Below are 24,383 nucleotides of genomic sequence, written 5' to 3'. Positions count from 1 at the left end.
GACACTCTATAAGTAACTTTGCAACAACATGTCAACTCATTAAAGTATTAGACTACCTGCGTAATACTAACACTATTTTGATGGTCCCACAACAGACTTTGCATGTCAGCTTATTCTATTAAGCCTATAACTTAACAGTCTAATAAGAGTTAGTTGACATGTATTTGCAAAGTTACTTATGGTTAGTAGTAGAATGTCTAAAGCAAACTATCGAAATAAAGTGTTACTGATTCTTAACTACTTCAAATGCAAAACACAGTTCAGATTTTTGAAAAACATGAAAAACATCAAAGCAGACAATGTGAACGATTCAAAAGAACGGCCTGTTTAATTGAATAAACAAGATGGCAAAGACAGTGAATCCGTTCAGTACAATAACCCTAAAAATACAACTGGATAAAAGCATCAGTTTTTGTGTGTGTGTGTGTGTGTGTGTGTGTGTGTGCGCATGTTTTCATTATCTTACACAGTCCCATAATTGTCTATACGGCCCTAACTGTGGTGTTCCTCCTCGCTGGTAAATAAAGTGCATGATTGTTCAACTCTTTTGTGTGCATTTAGTTTAATTGATGCTTCTGTAGAAACCTTAAAAATGCTCTAAATCTTTAATTAAATGTTTCTTCACTGTTACTCTGTAACCTGAGAGAGAGAGAAGGGGAGGGAGAGAGAAAGTTAATGTAGTCTGCATCATTCTTTGGTTTCTTATACACCAACTGCACTGAATTGTGCGTCAGAATAAAACCAGATCTCTCACACAAACCATGAACTGCATTATCAGGCACTGAATGTTCATTGCGTGACATTATAAAACTTTCTTTGTTCTCTCGCACAACTAGTTCGCAGTGAGATGTCGTGAATTGGTCTTGTGTATTTCATTCAGTTGGTGTCAATGTTGGACAGTCATTCAGAACACTGTGCTGATGACACACCAGCAACACAAGCGCTGATTTAGTAAGATTAAAAAAAAGAAGAAGAAGAAATGAATACTTTTATTCAGCAAGGCTCGATTAAATTGATCAAAAGTCACAGTAAAGACATTTATAATGTGACAACAGATTTCTGATTCAAATAAACTGTTCTTTTGAACTTTCTATTTCTCAAAGAATTCTGAAAAAAATCACGGTGTCTACAGAAATATGTCTACAACATTGATATTAATAAGAAGTGTTTCTTGAGCAGCAAATCAGCATGATTTCTGAAGGATCATGTGGCACTGAAGACTGGAGTAATGAATAATAATGAGCAATAAAAATATATTGTAATAATTATTTCACAGTATTACTGTTATACTACTGATTTTAACAGTAGTGTATATAAAAATATTAAAAGCATGAAATGTCCTTACCCTCCTTAAAATGGTGATTTAGGCCTCTCTCTCCTCTCCTCCTTCTAGGCTTATCCAACAATTAAAAATCATACAATGTCATTTTCGGTTGAATTCACAATTCAAATCTAAGTGATGATTTACACTTGAATCATATTTTACACTTACTACTCACTGCTTTTATTAATCACATAAGGAAATGATTAACAAAAGCAAGGAGTGAATCATAACCTAATGTTCAATGGATTTACACACCAATATAACAACACGGAAGACAAAAATTAAAATGATCTTGCTATTTTAATCACCACACGTGTAATATTTATCTGTGTCCTACATTTTTGTGAGCTGTAACTGCATAATAATGTAATTTCATAAAAATATGACACCCAGGAAACAAAAGTTACTCTAAGAAAAATAGTCGATGAATTGAACAAATGTGAGATGGACAGGTTGAACATTTTGGTATTATTATTTAATATAAGTTTTTTTTATTTTTTTTATTCGGTTCAAACACATCTCATCTTTTGGCACAGAAGATTTTCTTCTCATTTCATCTCATTAAAAAACTGACCTTTTCAAAGGAGTGTTTTGTTTCCTTTCCCAAGAAGGTGCCAGTTCACAATCATTGAAAACTTCCTGACATTGACTCATATGAGTCATGTGTGAGCATGTTTGTAAATGAGTTGACCGAAGCCTCGAGATTCTGGCATCAGTGAAATGTTTAATTACAAAGAAACCCACAGTGACATCATAGGACAACGGTGTGAAAAAAAAAAAAAGCATGACAACTGTTACAAGGACCGGCTTTTCTTCTCTTCTTTTAAAATACTGTAATAGTTTTAATTTAAATGAGACGGCACATGCCAAATGAGGAAAAGAAATAGACAAAAATACTTATAAAAATATGCCATTAGATTCATATGAACAATCGTGGACCGTGAGAGCACTATGTACAGAGAAAGGCAATATATACAATAAACATTGATGACGTCTTTAACTAGAAAGGGCTGAGAGGGTCACTTACAACAGTAAGACTCGACGATCATCACTGATTGATTTAGATATTTGATTAAAACTTTAAAATGCAGACTCAGTTTATGAAAATATGATTCTCTGAGGGTCTTCGTGACGATTTCTACCTGCGAGCATTCATACCTTACCCAGATCAATCAATAAAACAAACTAGTGAAATGTTCCCATGCGTGATGCAGTCTGGGAAAAGTCTGACATCACATCCTTCGGGTCATTCGGCACATTTTGGATGCGGGTGAGCGAGTACTTGGGTGTGTTTGTGACTGACTCTGTTCTTTTCCAGGCAAACTAAGGCAGCTGAAATTGCTCATTTAACAGGAAGTGGACCCACCTGACGGCGGGCGGCGCAGGCAGAGCGGTTTAGCAGTTAATCGTCTCTTATAAGCGGCCACATGCAGTTGAAGGGCTGTAACCCGTCTGACTTCATTCTACGTGTCATAATCTACACACATGCACACTCATAAAACAAGCACAGAGTTTATCTATCGACTCCAAACTCTATTCGTCAAATCAAGGCTGTCTTTAGCAACAACACAATTCCCTTTCCTGAATTACCATGATGACGAAAACGACCACTGGAATTACAAAGCTGTCAATGGGTGAACCTCATGGAGCCTGTCAAGAACATGTCCATCTTATAATTCAAACTATATTCAAATAAACTATGTTTTTACATCATTTTTATGAGTGTCACATTTTCCCCAAATTTCAATTACCATAATGCAAAAATAAAAAAATAAAAAAAATGTCAATATTGTACTTTTAAAATACATAGGCTACCATAGTATTTGTTGTACTAAATTTAATTTTAAATAATTGCCTTAAAAATAACGCAAATGATTTACAGTAAAGTGAATGAGATTATTATTATTATTATTATTTTATTTAAAACATTTGGGGGAAATGTGATTAATTGGGATTCAAATAAGACAATGCAAAAATAAAATCTGAAATGGTCCTGAAGATGGGCTTCATTTTCTTTATGCAGAATTATTATTTGATTTCTTTTTGATTTTAGGGTGAAATATGACCTGGATGTTTTGTCACTCAAATAAGGTTTCAAAAAAATTTAATCAATCTCTCTCACAAACTCACTGACCCAACTTGAGTTGAGCATCAAAATCTTTCAGTAGAGAAAATGCCAGACTACCTTATTTATAAATTAAGTGCTATAAAAAAAGACTCAACTAAAAATGAAAAAACATAAATACTGTACAAAAGGATTTTATGTCACAATACCTATAAATGGAATGTCATTGCTGCTCTTTTACATAATATAGTGAAGGTCTTATTTTTTTATACATAAGATTGATTTTATAACCAAAAGAATAAAGTGATAATGTGTAATATCTCTGACTGTGAGTTTGTTGATTATTGGAGTAGTAAAGTGTGTGTGTATGTGTGTGTGTGTGTGTGTGTGTGTGTGTGTGTGTGGTATAGCAGTTTGTAGGTACTCTAGCCTTATATTGCACATTGGTTACGTAAGATTAACTCTCATCTCGTTCCGATGAGAGGTTTAACAAAAACATCTTCATTCTCCATTCAAATCACAGTCTGTTGAGACCAGTAGTTGACCATAAAAGTGTGCGGACTGTCCTCTAACAAAGTGAAGGATGAAAAAACTCGTCTTTCCCCTCTGTATGTCCATCCACACATTACCCACAATCCTTCCTGCCTCGTGCGATGCGTTCAAACCCGCTCTCTATCCAACAACCGAACAATTCTGTCTATTCCTTTTTTACTTGACCTGTTCCTCTCTGATTATCTTCTCTGCTATGGTTTTTACAATCACTTTTTCTTCTCTTTCCGCTTTTAAAGCTGCGTCTAAAGTTTCAACACAACATTCAAAAGCACTCACAGGAAACACCACATGGCAAGCGAGATCAAAATTTCACACCAAGAAACAAAATGACATAACACAACGTAACGGAAAACAAACACCCCATTTGTTGACGTGTTACACGCTTGTACACAATGCATCAGAGGACAGGAAGGGGCGGGGTTTCGGGGGGAAGTGCGTGGGCCAGTCCAGCGGCTTGGTTTGCGGGGCTTCCATTACACGCGCCACAGCAGTAAGTGGTTGGTGCTGTCGTCCCGCCCCACCGTCTCGCTGCTATTGGTCAGTCTAAAGTCTTCATAGCCATCGCCGCCGCTGATGACCAGCAGGTTGGATTTGACGGGCAGGAGGGTGGAAGCGCGCCGTCGGGCTGAGTCTCGTCTCTGCAGGCCTCCGCTGCTGCTCTCAGAGTTCACTGTAAGAAAAGTCAATAAAACACATATTCATTCATCATTTGATGTTATGTTAACATCCGTCTTGGATGCATCCGTTTACAAGTACTAGTCAAACCAGGCAAGTTTAAAAACTCAATGGTTGATTGACAGGTAAGTATGCTGCCCTTTTTTGTTGTGCGGGATGCATTAAGACCCATTAGCGTTTTTGCTACAAATGTGATGGTTTGAGTGACGTTTTTTATCTCTGACCAGTTGAGATGGATGTGAATAGCAGGTGTAATTAGGTTCATGATTATTGCAGTTTACATGTTAAAAGTTAAAAGTGGGAACGGTCAACACTGCAACTGTAGAAAAAGAAAGTTCTGCGTCTCAATAAATCAAGCAAATTGTCTAACGTGTGTTTTAGCTAGTTTGTTATTTGAGCGAAATAAAATAAAATAAAATAAAATATTTAATACGACAATTTTGCAGGGCCGTAATTGCATGTTTTATGAATACTATGACATTCCTAAAATGTAAAAAAAAAAAAATTAATAATAATAATAATTATTATTTATTAATAATATAATATAATATAATATAATATTATATAATATTATATATATATATATATATATATATATATATATATATATATATACACACTCACCTAAAGGATTATTAGGAACACCATACTAATACTGTGTTTGACCCCCTTTCGCCTTCAGAACTGCCTTAATTCTACGTGGCATTGATTCAACAAGGTGCTGAAAGCATTCTTTAGAAATGTTGGACCATATTGATAGGATAGCATCTTGCAGTTGATGGAGATTTGTGGGATGCACATCCAGGGCACGAAGCTCCCGTTCCACCACATCCCAAAGATGCTCTATTGGGTTGAGATCTGGTGACTGTGGGGGCCATCTTAGTACAGTGAACTCATTGTCATGTTCAAGAAACCAATTTGAAATGATTCGAGCTTTGTGACATGGTGCATTATCCTGCTGGAAGTAGCCATCAGAGGATGGGTACATGGTGGTCATAAAGGGATGGACATGGTCAGAAACAATGCTCAGGTAGGCCGTGGCATTTAAAGGATGCCCAATTGGCACTAAGGGGCCTAAAGTGTGCCAAGAAAACATCCCCCACACCATTACACCACCAGCCTGCACAGTGGTAACAAGGCATGATGGATCCATGTTCTCATTCTGTTTACGCCAAATGCTGACTCTACCATCTGAATGTCTCAACAGAAATCGAGACTCATCAGACCAGGCAACATTTTTCCAGTCTCCAACCGTCCAATTTTGGTGAGCTCGTGCAAATTGTAGCCTCTTTTTCCTATTTGTAGTGGAGATGAGTGGTACCCGGTGGGGTCTTCTGCTGTTGTAGCCCATCCGCCTCAAGGTTGTGCATGTTGTGGCTTCACAAATGCTTTGCTGCATACCTCGGTTGTAACGAGTGGTTATTTCAGTCAAAGTTGCTCTTCTATCAGCTTGAATCAGTCGGCCCATTCTCCTCTGACCTCTAGCATCAACAAGGCATTTTCGCCCACAGGACTGCCGCATACTGGATGTTTTTCCCTTTTCACACCATTCTTTGTAAACCCTAGAAATGGTTGTGCGTGAAAATCCCAGTAACTGAGCAGATTGTGAAATACTCAGACTGGCCCGTCTGGCACCAACAACCATGCCACGCTCAAAATTGCTTAAATCACCTTTCTTTCCCATTCTGACATTCAGTTTGGAGTTCAGGAGATTGTCTTGACCAGGACCACACCCCTAAATGCATTGAAGCAACTGCCATGTGATTAGTTGATTAGATAATTGCATTAATGAGAAATTGAACAGGTGTTCCTAATAATCCTTTAGGTGAGTGTGTATATATATATATATAAATTATCTTAAATTATTTATTGAATTATTATTAACCATATTTTTGGGTTTAATGAATACCATAACATTTATCAAATAAAATAAATATCTATCTTAAAATATTGATTTAATTACAGTGCAATTGGTGGTTCCCCATGTCATTGTTAGAGTGTGTGGGCTTTTTTTAAGTGTTTCCATAATTAGAGTTTTTGGTCCACACACTTCATTTGGACAATTTTTAAGGTGCTATGAGTTCCTGGCTTTCCTCCATAACATTAATAAATATACTGCTCAAAAAAAAAAAAAAAAAATTGTATAACAATGGATAAAATGACAACACATATGGACACCAACTAGAACAGATTAAGTCACTGAACTCTTAACACTCTGAATTTCAGGTTGTAGCTTAATAACATATAAAAAAACAAAAAACAGATCAATGTCTCTGTATTGCTGTAATGCAGTTTTGTAGCCAGATCCTCTGTCAATATTACCCAGACTGCAATAGGCTGTGAGAAACAAACCTGATTCCGACGTCGGTGGGAAGTTGACGTCAAAGCCCTCGGGCAGCTCTATGCACGTGAGGAAGCGGACGTGTCCCGTGTGGCCATGAGCGGAGCCCATGGGGAGGAGGGGGGCACGCAGAGTGCCCGGCCCAGTGCTGGAGGACACTGGCGGGATAGCCAGAGTCAGGACCACCCCTGCACTGGTGCCAATCCACAGCAGGTCCTTACATGCCAGAAGAGCGGTGATCCGCAAACAGGCTGCTTTGTGCTGCCGGATAATGGCATCAGACCCTAAAAGAAAGGGCTTTATTTTATTCTGCAAAGTATAATACAATCAGCTCTTAAAGAAAACATTCTACTAACTATGAGGAACTTTGCAACTACGTCAACTAACTCTCATTGAGTATTAGTAGACTTAGGTTAGGGTTAGTATAATAAGTTGACATGTATTTGAATAGTCAGTAGAATGTCTGTTGATGAGCATCAAAATAAAGTATTAGCAGATATTTATCAGACAGTCTACTAATACTCTAATGACTGCTAAGTAGTTGCAAAGTTACTTATAGTTAGTAGAATGTCTAAAGCAGACTATCGAAATAAAGTGTTACTGATTTTTCCCCTTGTTTTAACATGCAGCAGGTGAAAATCATGAATAAATGCACACTTAACAATACCTGCAAGCATCTTGTGCACGGCTGGTGCCACGTCGACCTCCGTGAGGCTCTCGTATGAGGAAGCGTGGTACAGTCGCACATGAGCACTGCCCTGTAAAGCGATCCATACGCCTTTGCCGTAGCTCACCATACTGGTCACACAGCGCGCGCTGTCCTGACCCACTTGGAACGAGTGCTGAAGAAGAAATTCAAATATATAATGAGAAAAAAGTGAAAATTGCAAAAGGTGATGGTCACTCTTTAGCTTAGGGTCCAACTAACCATTAGCTATGACTTTTTTCTCAATAAACTCCTAATTACTGTTTATTGAGAGTTAGTAAGGTAGTTGTTAAGTTTAGATATTGGGTAGGATTAAGGGATTAAGGGACCCAAAACTAAAGTGTTAGCTAAATGTTTAATCTGCTGATGTCAATAGTCAAGTCAAATTTATTTATAAAGTGCTTTTTGCAATACAGGTTGTTTCAAAGTTGCTTCACATAAAATAAAGAAAAAAACAGGAAAATGACATTGTTAATGTTGTAAAATTAATCAGTAATGAAACAAAGTCAATTTAAGCTGTAAAGCAGCTCTTAAAATAATAGTGTCATTATTCAGCTCAATTTCCATATAAAGTTATGTGCAAGATTGGAATATCGCATAAAACATTTGCTAATAAAGCACCGAATGCAAAGAATTGGCCCAAAATATCTGTAATAAAAATGGAAGTTGCTGCCATCGGGGAAGCCACTGTGGATCTTTCATACATGATAAATGTTTTGGTAAATGTGTTTCCATCTTAGTTTATGCGCATGTGTACTTTTCAATTGATCGCATACATTTGTATGTGCATTTTTATCATTTTTGCACACCTTGGAGTTTCCATCCAGGGTTTTTAGTATCCCAAAAGTCGCATAAAAATAGCTGGATGGAAGCATAACTAATGTTGCAAAGTTAGTGTCATCCATCTCAATTCAATTAAAATGTTGTTCTCATCTGATGGTGTCAATGCAGCTGAATCGATAATATTACTGAATATGAACTGTCTTTTAAATCAAAAAGTCTCCTTCCAGATGTCGTCCGCATGTAGTTTGGGTCTGACCTCTTGTGTTAAAGAGCCGGTGTTGACAATAAGGACCCGGTTCTGACAGCCACACCACAGTTTTCCCGCCACAGGAACCATTTTGGTCACGGGTCCGCTTGGAGAGCCCAGACACAGCGTTTGAGAACTCTGAGGATCCCAGAAACTTCCTGTTATGCAAAAAGAAGACAGAGACTTTTTGTAAATCACTCATATTGGTTCAAAATGAATATATATATTTTTTTATGAATCTGTGCTCACCTGCTTCCCTCTGATAAACAATCACCTCCCCGTTTGCCAGAGACACAAACACCTTGTTGTCAAAATACCTGGAAATAAAACAAAGATGTTGAGGTTCGATGCCGATGCTGGTTAAGTTAACATGGCAACAGATCAATGAGTCAAGCGGCTGCTTACAGAATACATAGGATAGAAGCAGAATGTTGCATCTTCATACTGTTCTTCCTGTTTCTGATGTTGTCTGAGGACTGGTACACATGGATGCTGAAAAAAAAAAACAGTGAGACATTTATGGTTACATTATTATGCTTATGAAACATGACATTTTAAGTTACACTATCATTCAAAAGTTAAGATTGTTTTAATGTTTTTTGGAAAAAAAGTCCACATTTATTTGATCCAAAACAGAGAAAAAAACATTAATAATGTGAAATATTTTTACCAATTAAATTGACTGTTTTCTGTTTGAATATATTTAAAAGTGTAATTTATTCCTGTGATGCAAAGCTGAATTTTCAACATCATTACTCTAGGCTTCATTGTCACATGATGCTTCAGAAAAGTTACTCTAAAAAGGTAATTACTTGCTACTAATTACATAATTACAAAGATTATTGTACTAATTAGTTTAAAAAGTTATTAGTCTAAAAATTTGTCTAAAAAGTATTGCATTACTAATTACTTTCTTAATCCTATATCAACCAGTTAGGATAGAAATGAAAACGGTTATTTGAATTCTTTCAAATAAATTGTATAAAATGGCATCAATTATTCTTGAACTGGACAAAGTTTTTTAAAGGGAGAACATTAAAAACAGACATTTTAACATTAGATGTAAAATTTTGATGTTAAATCCACAATCGTTTTATATAAAACTGTTCTATAGTCTATACAGTATTTAATGCAATTACATCAGAAGTAACTACTTAAATTACACAAAAATAGGAGTAATCCCTTACTTTTTTTCTTTTACAAGGGAAAAGTAATTCAATTATTCCGTAATGAATTATACACCCAACACTGCTTCAGAAATCATTCTAATATGCTGATTTGCTGCTAAAGAAACTTTTTCTATTATCATCAAAGTTAAAAAACATGAACTGGCCCATTCAGACTTTCATACTTTCAGCTTACTCACAATGGACTTTGTTATGTGTACTTAAGGCTCATTAAACTTTAATCAGTGTAATTATTTACAATATGTAGTTAAAGACATAAATCAGTTGCATGTTCTCAAAGAAAAGTTGAGCTATAGACATGTAACTCCGGGCTGTTAAATTAGAAAATATTGGAAAATAATGCACACCCAAAATGTAACATTACTACCTCAGGTGTGCACTATTTTCTAATAATTCAACAGCCTGTCGTCAACTTTTCCTTACTTAAAATGCATTATATAGACAGGAATCAAGTAAAATGCTCCTTAAGACATCTTATTGTGTTCTGTTTGTTTTGACTGTCGACCGGCATTGCGGCATGAATACACACTTCACACCTGCTAGTGTGAAGGAGAGAGAGAGAGAGAGAGAGAGAGAGAGAGAGAGAGAGAGAAATGACTGTATGGAAAGTGACAGGATGCACTGAGGACATGGGCAGGTTTGAGCATGAGATAATGTGTGTCTCTCTGGGAACGCGGTAAAGGGGTGGAACTGTAGTCAGATCAGGGTCACCTGAGGTGAGAATTAAACCCCAAACAGAAGGAACAGCAGGGGAATGCGCTTGCATCATTGAGTGCTACTCCCGTTCAACTTTTAATTAGGCCCGTGGGTTTAAAATGCAGACTAAACACAAGTTTAAACACTTATAATAATTACTTTAACAAATCACGTTATATAAAACAGATCATTAATTTTCCATTGAAATAATCAGAATTGTAATGAAAACGACTTGTTATATTATACATTTATCTGAATGATAAATTGAGCATTATATAGGGTTTGGTAAAGACTTAATGAAAATTATTATAATACTTAACTTAAAAGTTAGCATGAAATTATTTGTTTTTTTATTTTGGTCTTGTTTTTTAGGTGTTATGACTTTCTATTTTCAAAGAAAAAATCTTTAGTGAAAATAATTGCTTTTATTTAGGCTGATATAATCATGGACAAGTGTGCAGTGAAAATATTAATAATAACCAACAATAGGATCGCAAACTATTTAAAATTTGTTTAAAAGGCTACCGCTCTACATCAAGTTAAGTGTGTCATTTATTCTCGTAAAACCTAAACTTAAACTTTAAAAAAAACCTCAAAATTAGAAACTGATATGAATAAGTTGAAGTTGAATAAAAAAAAATTAAAACTGAAATATAAATTTAAGCTAAATAGAAATATTTTTTTTAAAAATGACATAAAATGAAATATCTAAATATAAAACAAACAAAAGCTAATTACAAAAATACTACAACAGTGTAAATAATGCTAAAATAGCCAAATTAAGTACCACACTACGCCACATTATAAAGGTTAAGTGTACACTGTAAATTAAACCTTACATTTTTAAGTACAATCAACTTGGATGATAAAGTAATTTCAACTTAAATTACATTCAACTGACTTAACTTACTAATAAATTAGTTGAATCTTGTACAACTTATAAACAAAGTTGAAAATTGCTTACCTTATTTTGATTAAAGCAATGTTAAAACACATAATATAATTTTTTACAGTGTATTATTTTCGTAAATACGCAGTCATGCATTGACCCACCAGCCGTCCTCGGTCCCGAGCCAGACGGAGCTCTGGTACGCCTCTGGGTCGATGCTCAGCAGGTCCTCCAGGCTGGCACGGGTGAAGGACCCTCGACTGGACCGGCGCATGGCTCGGCCGTCCACGGGACTGTCCGCACTGAGCCGAGGGGCCCCGAATGAGTTGGGGACGGGAAACTCTTGTTCCTCCTCGGAGCTGGTGGTCTCTGTGGCTATGTCCTTTGAAACGACTGCCTCATCATCTGAGAGGAAAAAAAACATCATTAAAGGAGAACTCCGTTCAATTTTAACATTGAGCTAATTTTTTTGTAAATTTGGAGTGCTGTCAGTACAGAGAACAACGACAAAAATCAGTGTTGCCTACAAGGTGTTATCCTCTTTTTAAAATTTGCACCCTGTTGACTTCAATGGGGCAAGTTTTAAACCTGCTTTTAGCCTCTTAACATCCTTGATGTGTCATTACAAGTGCCCAGCCATTGTGAGTGATTCCTTTAGAGTGAACACGGGTGAATCTGACTGCAGTAGATGTGAAAGAGATGAATAAAAGTGATGTTAATTCAGCCAGCGCACATACCTGTATTTACTTCCTGTTTTCGGTCGAAGTCCACAGTAGTCGATTGTCGAGTTCACGCGTGTGATCATAGGTAACTAAACAACAATGGAGACTCAGACTGAACTCGACAATCGATTACTGTGGACTTCGACCGAAAACAGGATGTAAATACAGGTATGTGCGCTGGCTGAATTAACATCACTTTTATTCATATCTTTCACATCTACTGCAGTCAGATTCACCCGTGTTCACTCTGAAGGAATCATCTAACATGGCTAGGCACTTGTAATGAAACATCAAGGATGTTAAGAGGCTAAAAGCAGGTTTAAAACTTGCCCCATTGAAGTCAACAGGGTGCACATTTTAAAAAGAGGATAACACTGTGTAGGCAACACCGATTTTTGTCGTTGTTCTCTGTACTGACAGCACTCCAAATTTACAAAAAAATGAGCTCAAATGTTAAAATTGACCGCAGTTCTCCTTTAATAAGACACAAATTGCAAAATAAACGTGTTTTGAGTGACATGAGGGTGAGTATAAGGTACTCCGCCTTTTAAAAGATTAGAATAATTAAGATTAATGTTTATGAAAGAAGTCTATTAAGTCTCTAAGTCAAATAAGCAAATCGGCACATGAAGAGTAATGATGCTGAAAATTCAGCTCTGTCAAAAGGAATAAAATACATTTTATTAACTTCTTTTAAACTGTAATAATATTTCATAATAATACTGTATTTTTGATCAAATAAAAGCCTTGGTGAGCATAAGAGACTTAATTATTCCAAACTTCTGTCAGGTAGTACTTGATTTTAGAGACTGTAAATGTGCTTTAACTCACTGCCGAAGGTGGATGAGATGGTGGAATGGGAGGCTTGACTCTGCAGTGTCGATGAAGGGCTGGGAGAGTCTTCATCATCGGTGTCATCGCTGTCGAAAGGCACAAGCTCTGCTGCGGGCACTACGGGGGGCTCGCTGAGCTCCAGGGACGAGCCAGAGATGCAGATATGAAGCTGGGGTTGTGTAGACGCCATTGGATTTGATGGGGCGGAGGGGGTGGAATGACCGACACGTTCTCTGCAGACAGAATGGACATTTTTGCAGTAAATCGCCATCACCTGCTTTCAAATGGAGCGGCATTTACTTCACAGAGCCGTAGTTAACTGACAAGCTGAGCCATATCGCATTAATTATCGCAGGCGATACGTCCGCGATAATGAATGCGATATGGCTCAGCTTGTCAGTTAACTACGGCTCTATGGCGATTTACTACTAATCAAGGAACCGGCTTTACTGACGAGAGGCACATATCAATGTCATGCGATATATCGCCCAGCCCTAATGCAAACTGCATATATGTGTAGAAAAATGCATTAGATGAACAGAGGCAAACCTGTTTTAATATATACATATGAATTGTTTGGTAACACTTTATTTTAATGATCCCTTTTGAACATTCCGTTGACTATACAGTTAGTAACTTTGCAACTACATGTCAGCGAACTCTCATTAGAGTATTAGTAAACTGTCTGCTTAATACCTGTAACTCTATATTGTGATGGTCCCCAACAGACATTCTATTGACTATAAGAAACTTTGCAACTACATGTCAGCTTATTCAAACCCTAACCCTATCAGTCTATTATACTCTACTAACACTCTAATGAGAGACATGTAGGTGCAACGTTACTTATAGTCAACAGAATGTGTTAAAGGAACCATCAAAATAAAGTGAAACCGAATGTTTTAGTAAAATGTTTTGTTATTTTAGCTACAAAACTGTCTACTATCCTTAAAGGTGCAGTGTGTAATATGGACAGCTAGTGGTTGAAATGGGTACTGCAGTCCAAATTCAAAATATCGGAGAGAGTTGTTCTTCCTCCTAATTTGATGCTCACACGATTTGCCAGATTAAGAGCACGCGTGCAAATGACAATGGGAAGTGACAAGCCTTACACTGTAAGCTGATTAGCTAATGTATACGTTTGGAACATTTTAATTGCCGAGGCTTTTTGGGACGGGTAGAATCTGCGATCTCTGACCCAGTTCGTTTGCTGGCTTCCATGGCTGTAATACGCTGTGTTTCCCGTCAACTGGGGTGTCGAAATACTATTGGGTAAATTTACAGCGGGCGGGATCACGCAGACCAAAACAAAAACAGACATTCCGACACATAACGCACATTTCAAAGTAGAATAACTGGCTGTAGCATTGTCTTTTTTGGAGAAACAAGTATTTGAACTTAACATTTTCCTAAATTTAAACATATTATGGTATTTTTATGCTTGTACAGCACCTTTAATAGGTAGGACTAGTGGAGAACTGTACTGTACATTTACATACTGAAGGATGTTGGAATGATCATGCCACACACGAAGAACATTCACTTTAGGTTGAAAATAACCTAGAATGTTCTCATTAGCAGTGTGAGCATGTCCTATCTGTATGGGGATTCTAACATAATAGTCTCATGGTGCTCATCAACACAGGGCATCTATTATTAGTCTTTAACAGGAGAATCTGTCCTGACTCTGCCACACAAACAGGTGCATTTAGGGCCGTCGGGACTCACCTGCTCTTCAGGCCCGGCACGGCGGCGATGCAGATGATGCGAGCGGAGCAGACTGCGATGCAGGCCTCCACCGTGGGCTCGTCTCGGATGTTCAGCAGACACACCTGACCCACGTACCCGTCGCTGTTACACACCCACACCTCATACGTGTTCTCTGGACAGCTGTGGCTGGGGGAGGCGCAGGAAAACTGCATCCCGCTGCGGGTCTTCATGATGGGAATGGCCTTCAGGAACTCGGGGTCCCACTGGTCTTTGTTCATGGCTGGATGAATACGTACAATATGTAGGACTTGTCATGAATATATAGCATTTATTGGCTTTTTCATTAATATATACACCATATTTGTTGGGATGATATGAAGTATGTTTCATTAATATATCAAGTATTTATTGGCCTTCTCATGAATATATGCAGTACTTGTTTTTTTTTGCCACGAAGATACAGTAGTGGCCAAATGTGATGTTCACCCTTTATTTAAATATTATTAAAAATTTGTTAAAGATTTTGTATAGTTGTGCTTGGAGGAGTCAATTGTTTTATATGTGATAACACAATGAAACATGCAGAATTATGCGGACATCATTTTTGGCCATAATGTCATACAAAAAATAAGTAATAATCAACAAAACATTAATAACTGATTATGTTGTAGTCAAATGTATTTTTGTTTTTCTATGCTTTTTCTTTGCCAAATAATTTCGACAGATAAATACCTTCTATTATTATCTTTTTGTATTATAATTTTACTATTAGTAGTATACCTTTAACTAAGTTTAGTGTTTTGTTTTTCCTTCACATTTAAAATATTTAATAAACATAAAATATTTTCCTCATATTTTGATTGTTTAATTGAACTTGTAGGATCATAAAAAAATAAAATAAAATAAAAATATCACCCCAGACATCACTTTTGGCCACTACTGTAGGTCGTATTTCTCAGGCTTTGTAAAGAATATAGTGCAGTAATTATTGGTATTTTCACTGAATATATACAATTTGTGCTGGTTATACATAATATATGCAGAATGTTTAGGATTTTGCATGAATACATACTATTTATTGAGCTTTGCATATATATATATATATATATATATATATATATATATATCCCAAAAAATAAAAATCCCCAAAAATAAAACATCCATTCATGTAAAACCCAACCAATAGTTAATGCATATATTTTTGGGAGGTTCAAGGTTTTTTTTTTGTGCCTTTTGGGAATCAAAATAACTGCTGTTCGGTTTCTGCCCGTGTTACTCTTGGTAAAAGCTCAAACTATTACTAAACTACTAAAAATGTTTTCTGGTAATTGAAATGAAGCTGAAATAAAATAAAATATAAATACAAATACTAGATATACATAAAAAACATAAAAAATGTGAAATGTTGCCTTGGCAATTAACTGAAATTAATCTAAATGACTAAATTAGTAATTTTAGTATTTTAACCTAGACGAGTGTATTTCAGTAAGTAAAGCAAAAACAAATATATATATATATATATATATATATATATATATTAGGGCTGTCAAAAGATTAATCGCGATTAATCGCATCCAAAATAAAAGTTTGTGTTTACATAATATATGTGTGTGTACTGTGTATAATTATTTTGTATATATAAATACACACACATGCATGTATATATTTAAGAAATATTTGCATACATATACTGTATATATATTTATATAGTTTATATTATATATATAAATATATATTTTTTTATATATAAATAACACATTTTTCTATACATGCATGTGTGTGTATTTATATATACAAATTTAATTATACACAGTACACACACATATATTATTAAAAACAAACTTTTATTTTGAATGCGATTAATCGCGATTAATCTTTTGACAGCCCTAATATTATATATATATATATATATATATATATATATATATATATATATATATATATAAACTAATAAAAATGTCAAAATCACAATAACTAAAACGTAAAAATTATCCTATAATATAAATACCAAAATAACAGTTTTATATGTGTGTGTATATATATATATATATATATATATATATATATATATAGTGGATACTGTTTATAATATAATATAATATATATGTGTGTGTGTGTGTGTGTGTGTGTGTGTGTGTACAATCTCTCTCTATATATATATTTATATTGTCGTTTTTACTAGTCTGTCTTGTGCTAAATGTTTGCACCAAGTTCATAACAGAAAATTATAATCCCCCTCCTTTTTTTTAGGAAAGTAATAATTAGATGTAAATTGCTGGTGGTAGACTATTTACCGAGCTTCTTCTTGGCCTCCTCAAACGCCTGCTCAAAGTTACTGCGGGCATCAGGGCTGCTGAACTCAAAGATGAAGGTGGTCTCGGCTGAAGCGGTGGTCAGCTCTAGTTTAGTGGGTAGTAACGTCATGCTGAAAGCCAGAGACTGTTTCTCTGCCAGCTCCCGGTGCACTGACGCCATCAGATCCTTTATCACATCATCCAAACTCTGACACAGACAGAGAAAAGCAGTTCAGAATATTTCACTCATTCTTCTGAGTGGGAGAGAAGAGGCACATACTGCATGTAAAAACACTACAGTATGTTAATGAGTCTAATTTGACAAGTTTCTACCAAGTGACCAACACTTTATAGCAACAGCAATACAACAACAAATTAATATGAGGTGTTTTATAGACTAAAGCTTGACGGACCTGATGGGGGAAACTGAGTGTTTCTGAGAGCTTGCTTATTTGTCCAAGCGTGCTGAGATCTTCATCCAGACGACTGATGGTTTTCTGGATATTTTCTCTGTTAGTGGCTTGATTAGAACCTGTGATGATAAAATGACATTGAGTCAATAAAATAAAGTCAAACTAAGTATCGAAAAAAAAGTAGCCTAACAAAAGGGGCAAAATAATGAATGTATGAATGAATGAATTTCCATTTTAAGAGCATGTAAAAAAAAGAAAAAAAAGAGCAAAAACCATGTCATACTGATTGTGTGTGATAATAACGCTACCTTTAACCACCTCCACATCTTCTATGGGCAGTTTCCACAGGAACTTATATTTACTCGAGGTGTCAATGACACTAGCAGCGGAATATCTGAAAGAGTGGCAGAGAGATAATAATCATCAGTCGAGGATATTTAAAGATCTAGTCTTGCATCTGAAAGGTTGGCGATTCAAATGCCACAAGGGTTAATCATGAAAGATCCCCACTGAAACATTTACAAGACACTTAAAGTCCTAAGCGTTCATTATTTACGTCCATTATTATTACAATGTTATGTTCTTTGAGACATGAGGTAAGACAGTCTCTCGTGACGCTTTGCTGATTCTGCTGTGCGCGTCATGTGTTTTGGAGGAGAAGTGGCTTTGGAGGGCTTATGTTTTCAAAGCTAACTTGCTACTGCTAGCTTCTTCGCAACTACCTTTAAATTATTCCCGCAAACACACAAAAAAAGGGACGATGCCTGGTTGAGTTGCTTTAGTAGTGTGTTGAAACTCGCCGTTATGGTAAGGGACGTCACCTTTCCCAAACACGCTCAAAGTGGTTGACCAATCACAACACACTGGTCCAGTCGACTAATTAGAGCACACTATGCTTTTCAGAAGGAGTTCATAGAGACATGAACTAAACAGTGAACTAAACAGTGTTACTGACAGACTGGGTTCTGCAACAATGTCAAATATGTGAAATATAATGTGTTTTTTGAACATTCAAGCATGAAAACCCATTCTTGTAAACCCAAAAAACTAAATGAACATAATAGGTCCCCTTTAAAGCATCTGCTAAATGAGATATGGTACAGACTATATCGGTGCTGTTTTCCTGACCGTCCACTAGGGCGCAGTGTTATTCGGAGATAAACTGCATTGGTTTTGGACTGCAGAGCAGAAGAGCTCAGGGGACTCTGGGGTTTCTAAACCAAACATCAGTTTTCCCAGGACCTCCTCACATCTATGGACTATTAAAAGAAAGCTGCAAATGAGCATCAGAACTCACAAACTCATGGAGCTCCTGCGAAGAGATCCAGACTTCCTCTTCAGCGTGGTGCAGATGAGCAGATCACTGAACAGAAAGAGAGATCGGTCCTTCTTACCGCCCACCGTTTTCTACAGTAAAGAGAAGCACAGGAGTTTAGAAAGCTCATAATTTTGGTAAAAAATGATCTTATTTATTGTATGGAGAGCTTATCTGTGCTCACCGATTCCACCACCATCTCTTGTCTCAGGAACTTCCTCTGCGGATTCAGGATCTGACAGGAAAAAAACATTATTACGTACCACCAAAGGGCAAACATACTTCTTGAAGCTTATTTCCGCTACAGAATAATAATAAAAAGAAGCTAATTGTGACTTTTTCTCTCACAATTCGGACTTTTTTCTATAATTGTGAGTTTATATCTTGGAATTCTAACTTTATGTCCCAGAATTTTGAGACATAAACTCACAATTATGAATTTAATTTTCAGAATTGTGAGATATAAACGCACAATTGAGATAAGTTGCAATTCTAAGAAATAAATAAAGTCAGCTCACAACGCAATTGATATTTTTCTCGCAATTGCAAGTTTATATTTCACAATTCTGAGAATCGTAATATATAAACCTGGTAATTCTGATTTTTTTTTCGTAGAATTGTGATATACACTACCGGTCAAAAGTTTTGGATCGGTATGATTTTTAATGTTTTCAGAAGAAGTCTCTTCTGCTCACCCAAGGCTGCATTTATTTGATTTAAAAAAAAAACTGTAATATTGTGAAAAATGTGAATGATGTGAATATATAGAAAAGTGTAATTTATTCCTGTGATCAAAGCTGAATTTTCAGCATCATTACTCCAGTCTTCAGTGTCACATGATCCTTCAGAAATCATTCTAATATGATGGTTTGATGATTTGGGGTCAGTAAGAATTTTTATTTTATTTTTGGGGGAAAGAAATAAAAGAAATCAATACTTTTATTCATGAATTAAATTGATCAAAAGTGACAGCAATGACATGTATAATGTTACAAAAAATGCTGTTCCTTTGAACTTTCTATTCATCAAAGAATCGTGACAATTTTTTTTTACATAACTGTTTTCAACATTAATAATAATAATTATTATAATTATCATGTGACACTGAAGACTGGAGTAATGATGCTGAAAATTCAGCTTTGATCACAGGAATAAATTACATTTTAAAATATATTTACATAGAAAACAATTATTTTAAAATGTCATAATATTTCAAGAATATTACTGTTTTTGTTTTTTTGACTGTTTTTTTGTAATGTTTTTTCAAATAAATGCAGCCTAAGGTGAGCAGAAGAAACTTCTTTTAAAAACATAAAAAATCTTACCGATTCAAAACTTTTGACCGGTAGTGTATACCCCTTAGCTGTCACCCCCCTTTTTGAGAATGGACATTAAAATGCACTATTCAAGCTTAAATGGTTGTAATTCAAGAATGCTTTGGAGTATAGACCCAAGTTTGGTCTTGTTTTAAAGGGGAAAAAATGCAGATTATTCTTGACACTTCAAAAAATTTAAGTATGAAAAAGTTATGGAAGTTTAAATTTACATTAAATCAAATATAATTTATTTAATATTTTTCTTTTATATAAAATATATATTTTACAAAATATGTTTTACAAAAAAATTACTATAAAATCAAAGCCATATATCTAACCAAGTTGTGTTCCAAATTTGAAGTTGATATCACAAAAATTGAAGTTCCCATGAGATTTTGTTTAGGTGTATTACCAAAAATAGCCACCGGGTGTCATTGAATTCCATTGAATTTAACTGTATGCATTCTACCATAACAAATTAATAAATTTCTGTCCAAATCTCACTTCTGTCACAAAATATGGAACCTTGAGACTCAGACCTTTCTGACAATATGTGTTTTGTCAAGATTAGAAAATATTTTGATCATAAATTATGAAACATGACGACGCCCAAAAGGGGAGGAGCCTGATAAAATAATTTAGAGTACAGTTTCTATGGTAACACAATGTCCAATTTCAAAACAGTTTACACAGGATGAATTCTGAGATCGTAAGCTTTCAAATGATACCTAATTTATGATAACTACTAAAATATGTGATGTAATAAAAAAAGGCAATAAAAAAGATAATATTATATTTTAGAGGATAATATGTATATTATACTTTTTAGAGGATAATATTATTTTATAATTTTTTTTATTGACAAATACTAGATTAAATGTTTTATTATGAACTTTTAGCATGAAAACCAAAGTTTCAATTATTAAAAGTGTGTGCGTCGACTTTTTGTGACAAACGCCAGAAACGCCTGTTATGATGTAGATTTTTTGAGGTGCACTCTTGTCATAAATTCATCTATTACTGTTCCTGCATAAATTGTAACAAAAAACAGTGCTGGAATATCTATTAAGGAGTCTTAGACCTTTCTAACGATATATAGTTTGTCATGATTAAATTAGGATTTAACTGTAATATAGTGAAGTAAACTTAGGCGTCCCGTATACGGGACGGTGACAGTTAAAGTGTAATAAAAGGTCACAATCATTTATTTTTGTATTCTGTGGCGAAAAAAGCTTTCATACAAACTAGCCGTCAAACTACTGAAATCAATCGCACATATTTAGTCAACGTGAAATAGCGTTTGCAAGCAAAAATGTAAAAAAGAATATAAAGGTCGACTAGTTCAAGCAACAGTTAACTAGTGGATTAGATAAGGGGAGGCAAGTTTATTTTTACAGCCTATTTCATGCGCATTTCATACACACTGGGCATGAAATAGGGATCATTTACATAACAGGGATTTAAAAAAGATGCATAAATAAAAATAAGAATAAGAAGTAAGGCTGATTTATACGTCTCTCACATGCTCCACGCCCTCAATGTGCGCTTCGATCTCCTGCATGACACGCGTCTCTTTCTCCAGCTCCTCCGCGCTCCGTCTGCCCTTGTTGATCCTCTCGGCCAGTCGCTTGATGTTCTTCTGGGCTTCCAGCAGAAACAGGTAGTCCGGGTGATCCTCAGGAGTGTGTTTCAGAAGATCCTGAAGCCCACAAACAGAATGTGTCATTTAAAACCTAAACTACCAAAACAACAGGAAAAGTAACAAAAAATAAAATACACATAAAATGCATGGATGACGTTTCAGTCCTAGATATTGATAACGGTTACACTTTATTTTACAGTACGTGTGCTTACAGTGTAATTACAGTGTAGTTACCCAAGAAAGCACTGGTAATATAAGGTAACGACATGGGTTATGGTTTGGTTTGGGTGTCAGTTCAGGGATAGTACCTAGTTATAACCCAGTTATTGTAATTGCTATAATAAGTACCTAGTATGTACATGCGGAAAAGGACTGTAAAATAGCATTGAATGTTAGCATTTTTGTCCTTAAAGGGATAGTTTGGCCAAAAATGATATTAAATTTACTCACCCTCAAGCCGTTCGAGATGCATATGTCAATCATTTTTCAGACGAACACATTTTCAGTTATTTTAGAAAATGTCTTAGATCTTTCAGTGGTTATAATGTGAAGCTATGGGGTCCACCTCCTTCAAGTCCCAAAATGTGCATGCATCCTTCACAAAAGTAATCCATCCGGCTCCAGGGGGATAAACGAAGGCCTTCTGAGGGTAATCCGTGCGGTTTTGTCGTAAAAATATACATATTTAAAACTTTATAAACGAAAATAACTGGCTTCCGGTAGCAGTAGCGTAGGAAGCGTCGTGACGTAGAACGAACGTAGAGTTTTGTTTTGCTCTGCTCTCTGGCTGCGCTGTCACGTTCGTTCTACGTCACGACGCTTCCTACGCTACTGCTACCGGAAGCCAGTTATTTTCGTTTATAAAGTTTTAAATATGTATATTTTTACGACAAAACCGCACGGATTACCCTCAGAAGGCCTTCGTTTATCCCCCTGGAGCCGGATGGATTACTTTTGTGAAGGATGCATGCACATTTTGGGACCTGAAGGAGGAGGACCCCATAACTTCACATTATAACCACTGAAAGATCTAAGACATTTTCTAAAATAACTGAAAATGTGTTCGTCTGAAAAATGATTGACATATGCATCTCGAACGGCTTGAGGGTGAGTAAATCATGGGTTTAATATCATTTTTGGCCGAACTATCCCTTTAAGATTAACAGTAAAGATGGGTAAATAAATATGACGTAGCTAAGCTGTAAGCACACACAAACATACCTGATGTTAGGGCTGAATGATTTGGGAAAAATCAAACTGCAAAGTTTTTGATTAAAATTGTGATAGTGATTAAAAATGTAACAAATTTTTTTTGTTTGCGGTGCTTGTTTGAAAAGCTGCACAATTTGGCCTTAAAAACAAATCCTTTTATTGTCATTTATCAATTTGACTATACAATAACAATAATTATTGTATTTAATAACTTTAATATTAAATATTAATTTAATTTCTTAACTTGATTTCTTAACTTAATTTCTTAAACCATTGAGCTTTTATTTTGGTGGAAATCTGCCAAATTTAGGTTTATAAACGCATCTCATTAACATATTTGCTGAATTGGATAGTGCATGTTGTATTCCCAAATAAAAGTTTTTAAGTAAGAAGATGCATTTACTGCAAACCAAGGCCCTGAAACGTGCTACGCATATGTTTAATTCAATTGCAGCCTTTGCGATTCGATAATGTACTAGACACATCGTAATTTCGATTTTATTTCAATTCATCGTTCAGCCCAACCTAATGTGTTCTAAACAAGCAACAATACATGAAAAGAACACTTAGAAATAAAAACTAACAGACACAAAATGGTAAAAATAAAAAGGGGATGGTTAGTGTCACCTTAACTAGCAGCTCGTATCGTGGGATCCGCTGCACTGGCTTTATCATCAGATCACCCAGAGCTTGTTTCTCCTTATTCTCACGCATGCTTTGCTGAGGAGGAAAGAGATAGAATAACAGAACACAAACAAAAAGTTTAGAAGTACTACCATACTTTATCTTGATTTCAACTTCATGTGTACAGTTTATCCAACCATGCTTTACTAGATAACTTCGTTTAGGTTCAGTTTGCAGAGTTACCATTAGAGGGCAGTAATCTTCGAACAGCTGAGTTCAAAAACACCTCAAACATGTTATGATTCAGCTGATAAAGATAAATATGCATTTAAAACTAGGGAATTTACGTCAATTTTTTAACCCAGTTAAATGTATTATTGTTAACTAAAACTATTTAAAATGTTTTTTTATTAATTAAAAAACATAAATAAATATAAATTTATCATTTAGATTTAAAAAAACTTACACTTCAAAACTTAAAAATGAGAAATGTTTTCAAGGCAACTAACTGAAATAAATATTTTTAAGTACTAAAATTATACAAAATAAAACTTATAAAAAAAATGGAAATGAAAAAATATATATAAAAAAATAAAAAGCTAGCATAGCATAGAATAGCATAGAAATAATACTAAAATAACACTGGTTTACCCTCATCTCCAGTTAAAGACATTAAAAGTCCAACACAAATACAGAAAATGAACCCTGTCTTTCTCTGTTTTAACAGGTCATAGTTTGCACAATGACAAAATCCATATATTTAAAGTTTAGCTGTGCCAAATGGCCATATAATGTCCAAGAGCTGCCAAACAGCCTCTTGAGGGGATAATTGTAGT

The 24,383-nt window shown here is 35.4% G+C and overlaps 1 protein-coding gene across 2 annotated transcripts in view; it reads right to left on the bottom strand.

Annotated features, from left to right (window-relative positions):
• Positions 1 to 2,028: 2,028 nt before the first annotated feature.
• The window catches only part of arhgef17 (Rho guanine nucleotide exchange factor (GEF) 17), a 95,615-nt gene continuing 73,260 nt past the window's right edge, over positions 2,029 to 24,383 (bottom strand). Inside the window, exons 6-21 of one of the 2 annotated variants that reach the window (XM_079873620.1) lie at positions 23,551 to 23,643; positions 21,583 to 21,768; positions 18,938 to 18,988; positions 18,736 to 18,845; positions 17,747 to 17,832; positions 17,439 to 17,557; positions 17,026 to 17,233; positions 14,750 to 15,011; positions 13,019 to 13,254; positions 11,630 to 11,870; positions 9,099 to 9,185; positions 8,943 to 9,010; positions 8,703 to 8,851; positions 7,625 to 7,799; positions 6,969 to 7,241; positions 2,029 to 4,611 (exon numbers count right to left, since the gene is read on the bottom strand). In XM_079873620.1, the coding sequence (XP_079729746.1) occupies positions 4,415 to 4,611; positions 6,969 to 7,241; positions 7,625 to 7,799; positions 8,703 to 8,851; positions 8,943 to 9,010; positions 9,099 to 9,185; positions 11,630 to 11,870; positions 13,019 to 13,254; positions 14,750 to 15,011; positions 17,026 to 17,233; positions 17,439 to 17,557; positions 17,747 to 17,832; positions 18,736 to 18,845; positions 18,938 to 18,988; positions 21,583 to 21,768; positions 23,551 to 23,643 (2,541 nt within the window). In that variant the 3' untranslated portion in view covers positions 2,029 to 4,414. The remainder of the gene's footprint in view (positions 4,612 to 6,968; positions 7,242 to 7,624; positions 7,800 to 8,702; positions 8,852 to 8,942; positions 9,011 to 9,098; positions 9,186 to 11,629; positions 11,871 to 13,018; positions 13,255 to 14,749; positions 15,012 to 17,025; positions 17,234 to 17,438; positions 17,558 to 17,746; positions 17,833 to 18,735; positions 18,846 to 18,937; positions 18,989 to 21,582; positions 21,769 to 23,550; positions 23,644 to 24,383) is intronic. The other variant, XM_079873621.1, reaches the window with a different exon arrangement.

Source organism: Squalius cephalus (assembly GCF_949319135.1).
Source record: "Squalius cephalus genome assembly, chromosome: 6".
In the NCBI taxonomy this organism is placed as follows: Eukaryota; Metazoa; Chordata; class Actinopteri; order Cypriniformes; family Leuciscidae; genus Squalius; species Squalius cephalus.
The sequence above is the reverse complement of the archived record's forward strand: the minus strand, read 5'-3'. Positions and strand labels throughout refer to the sequence as shown.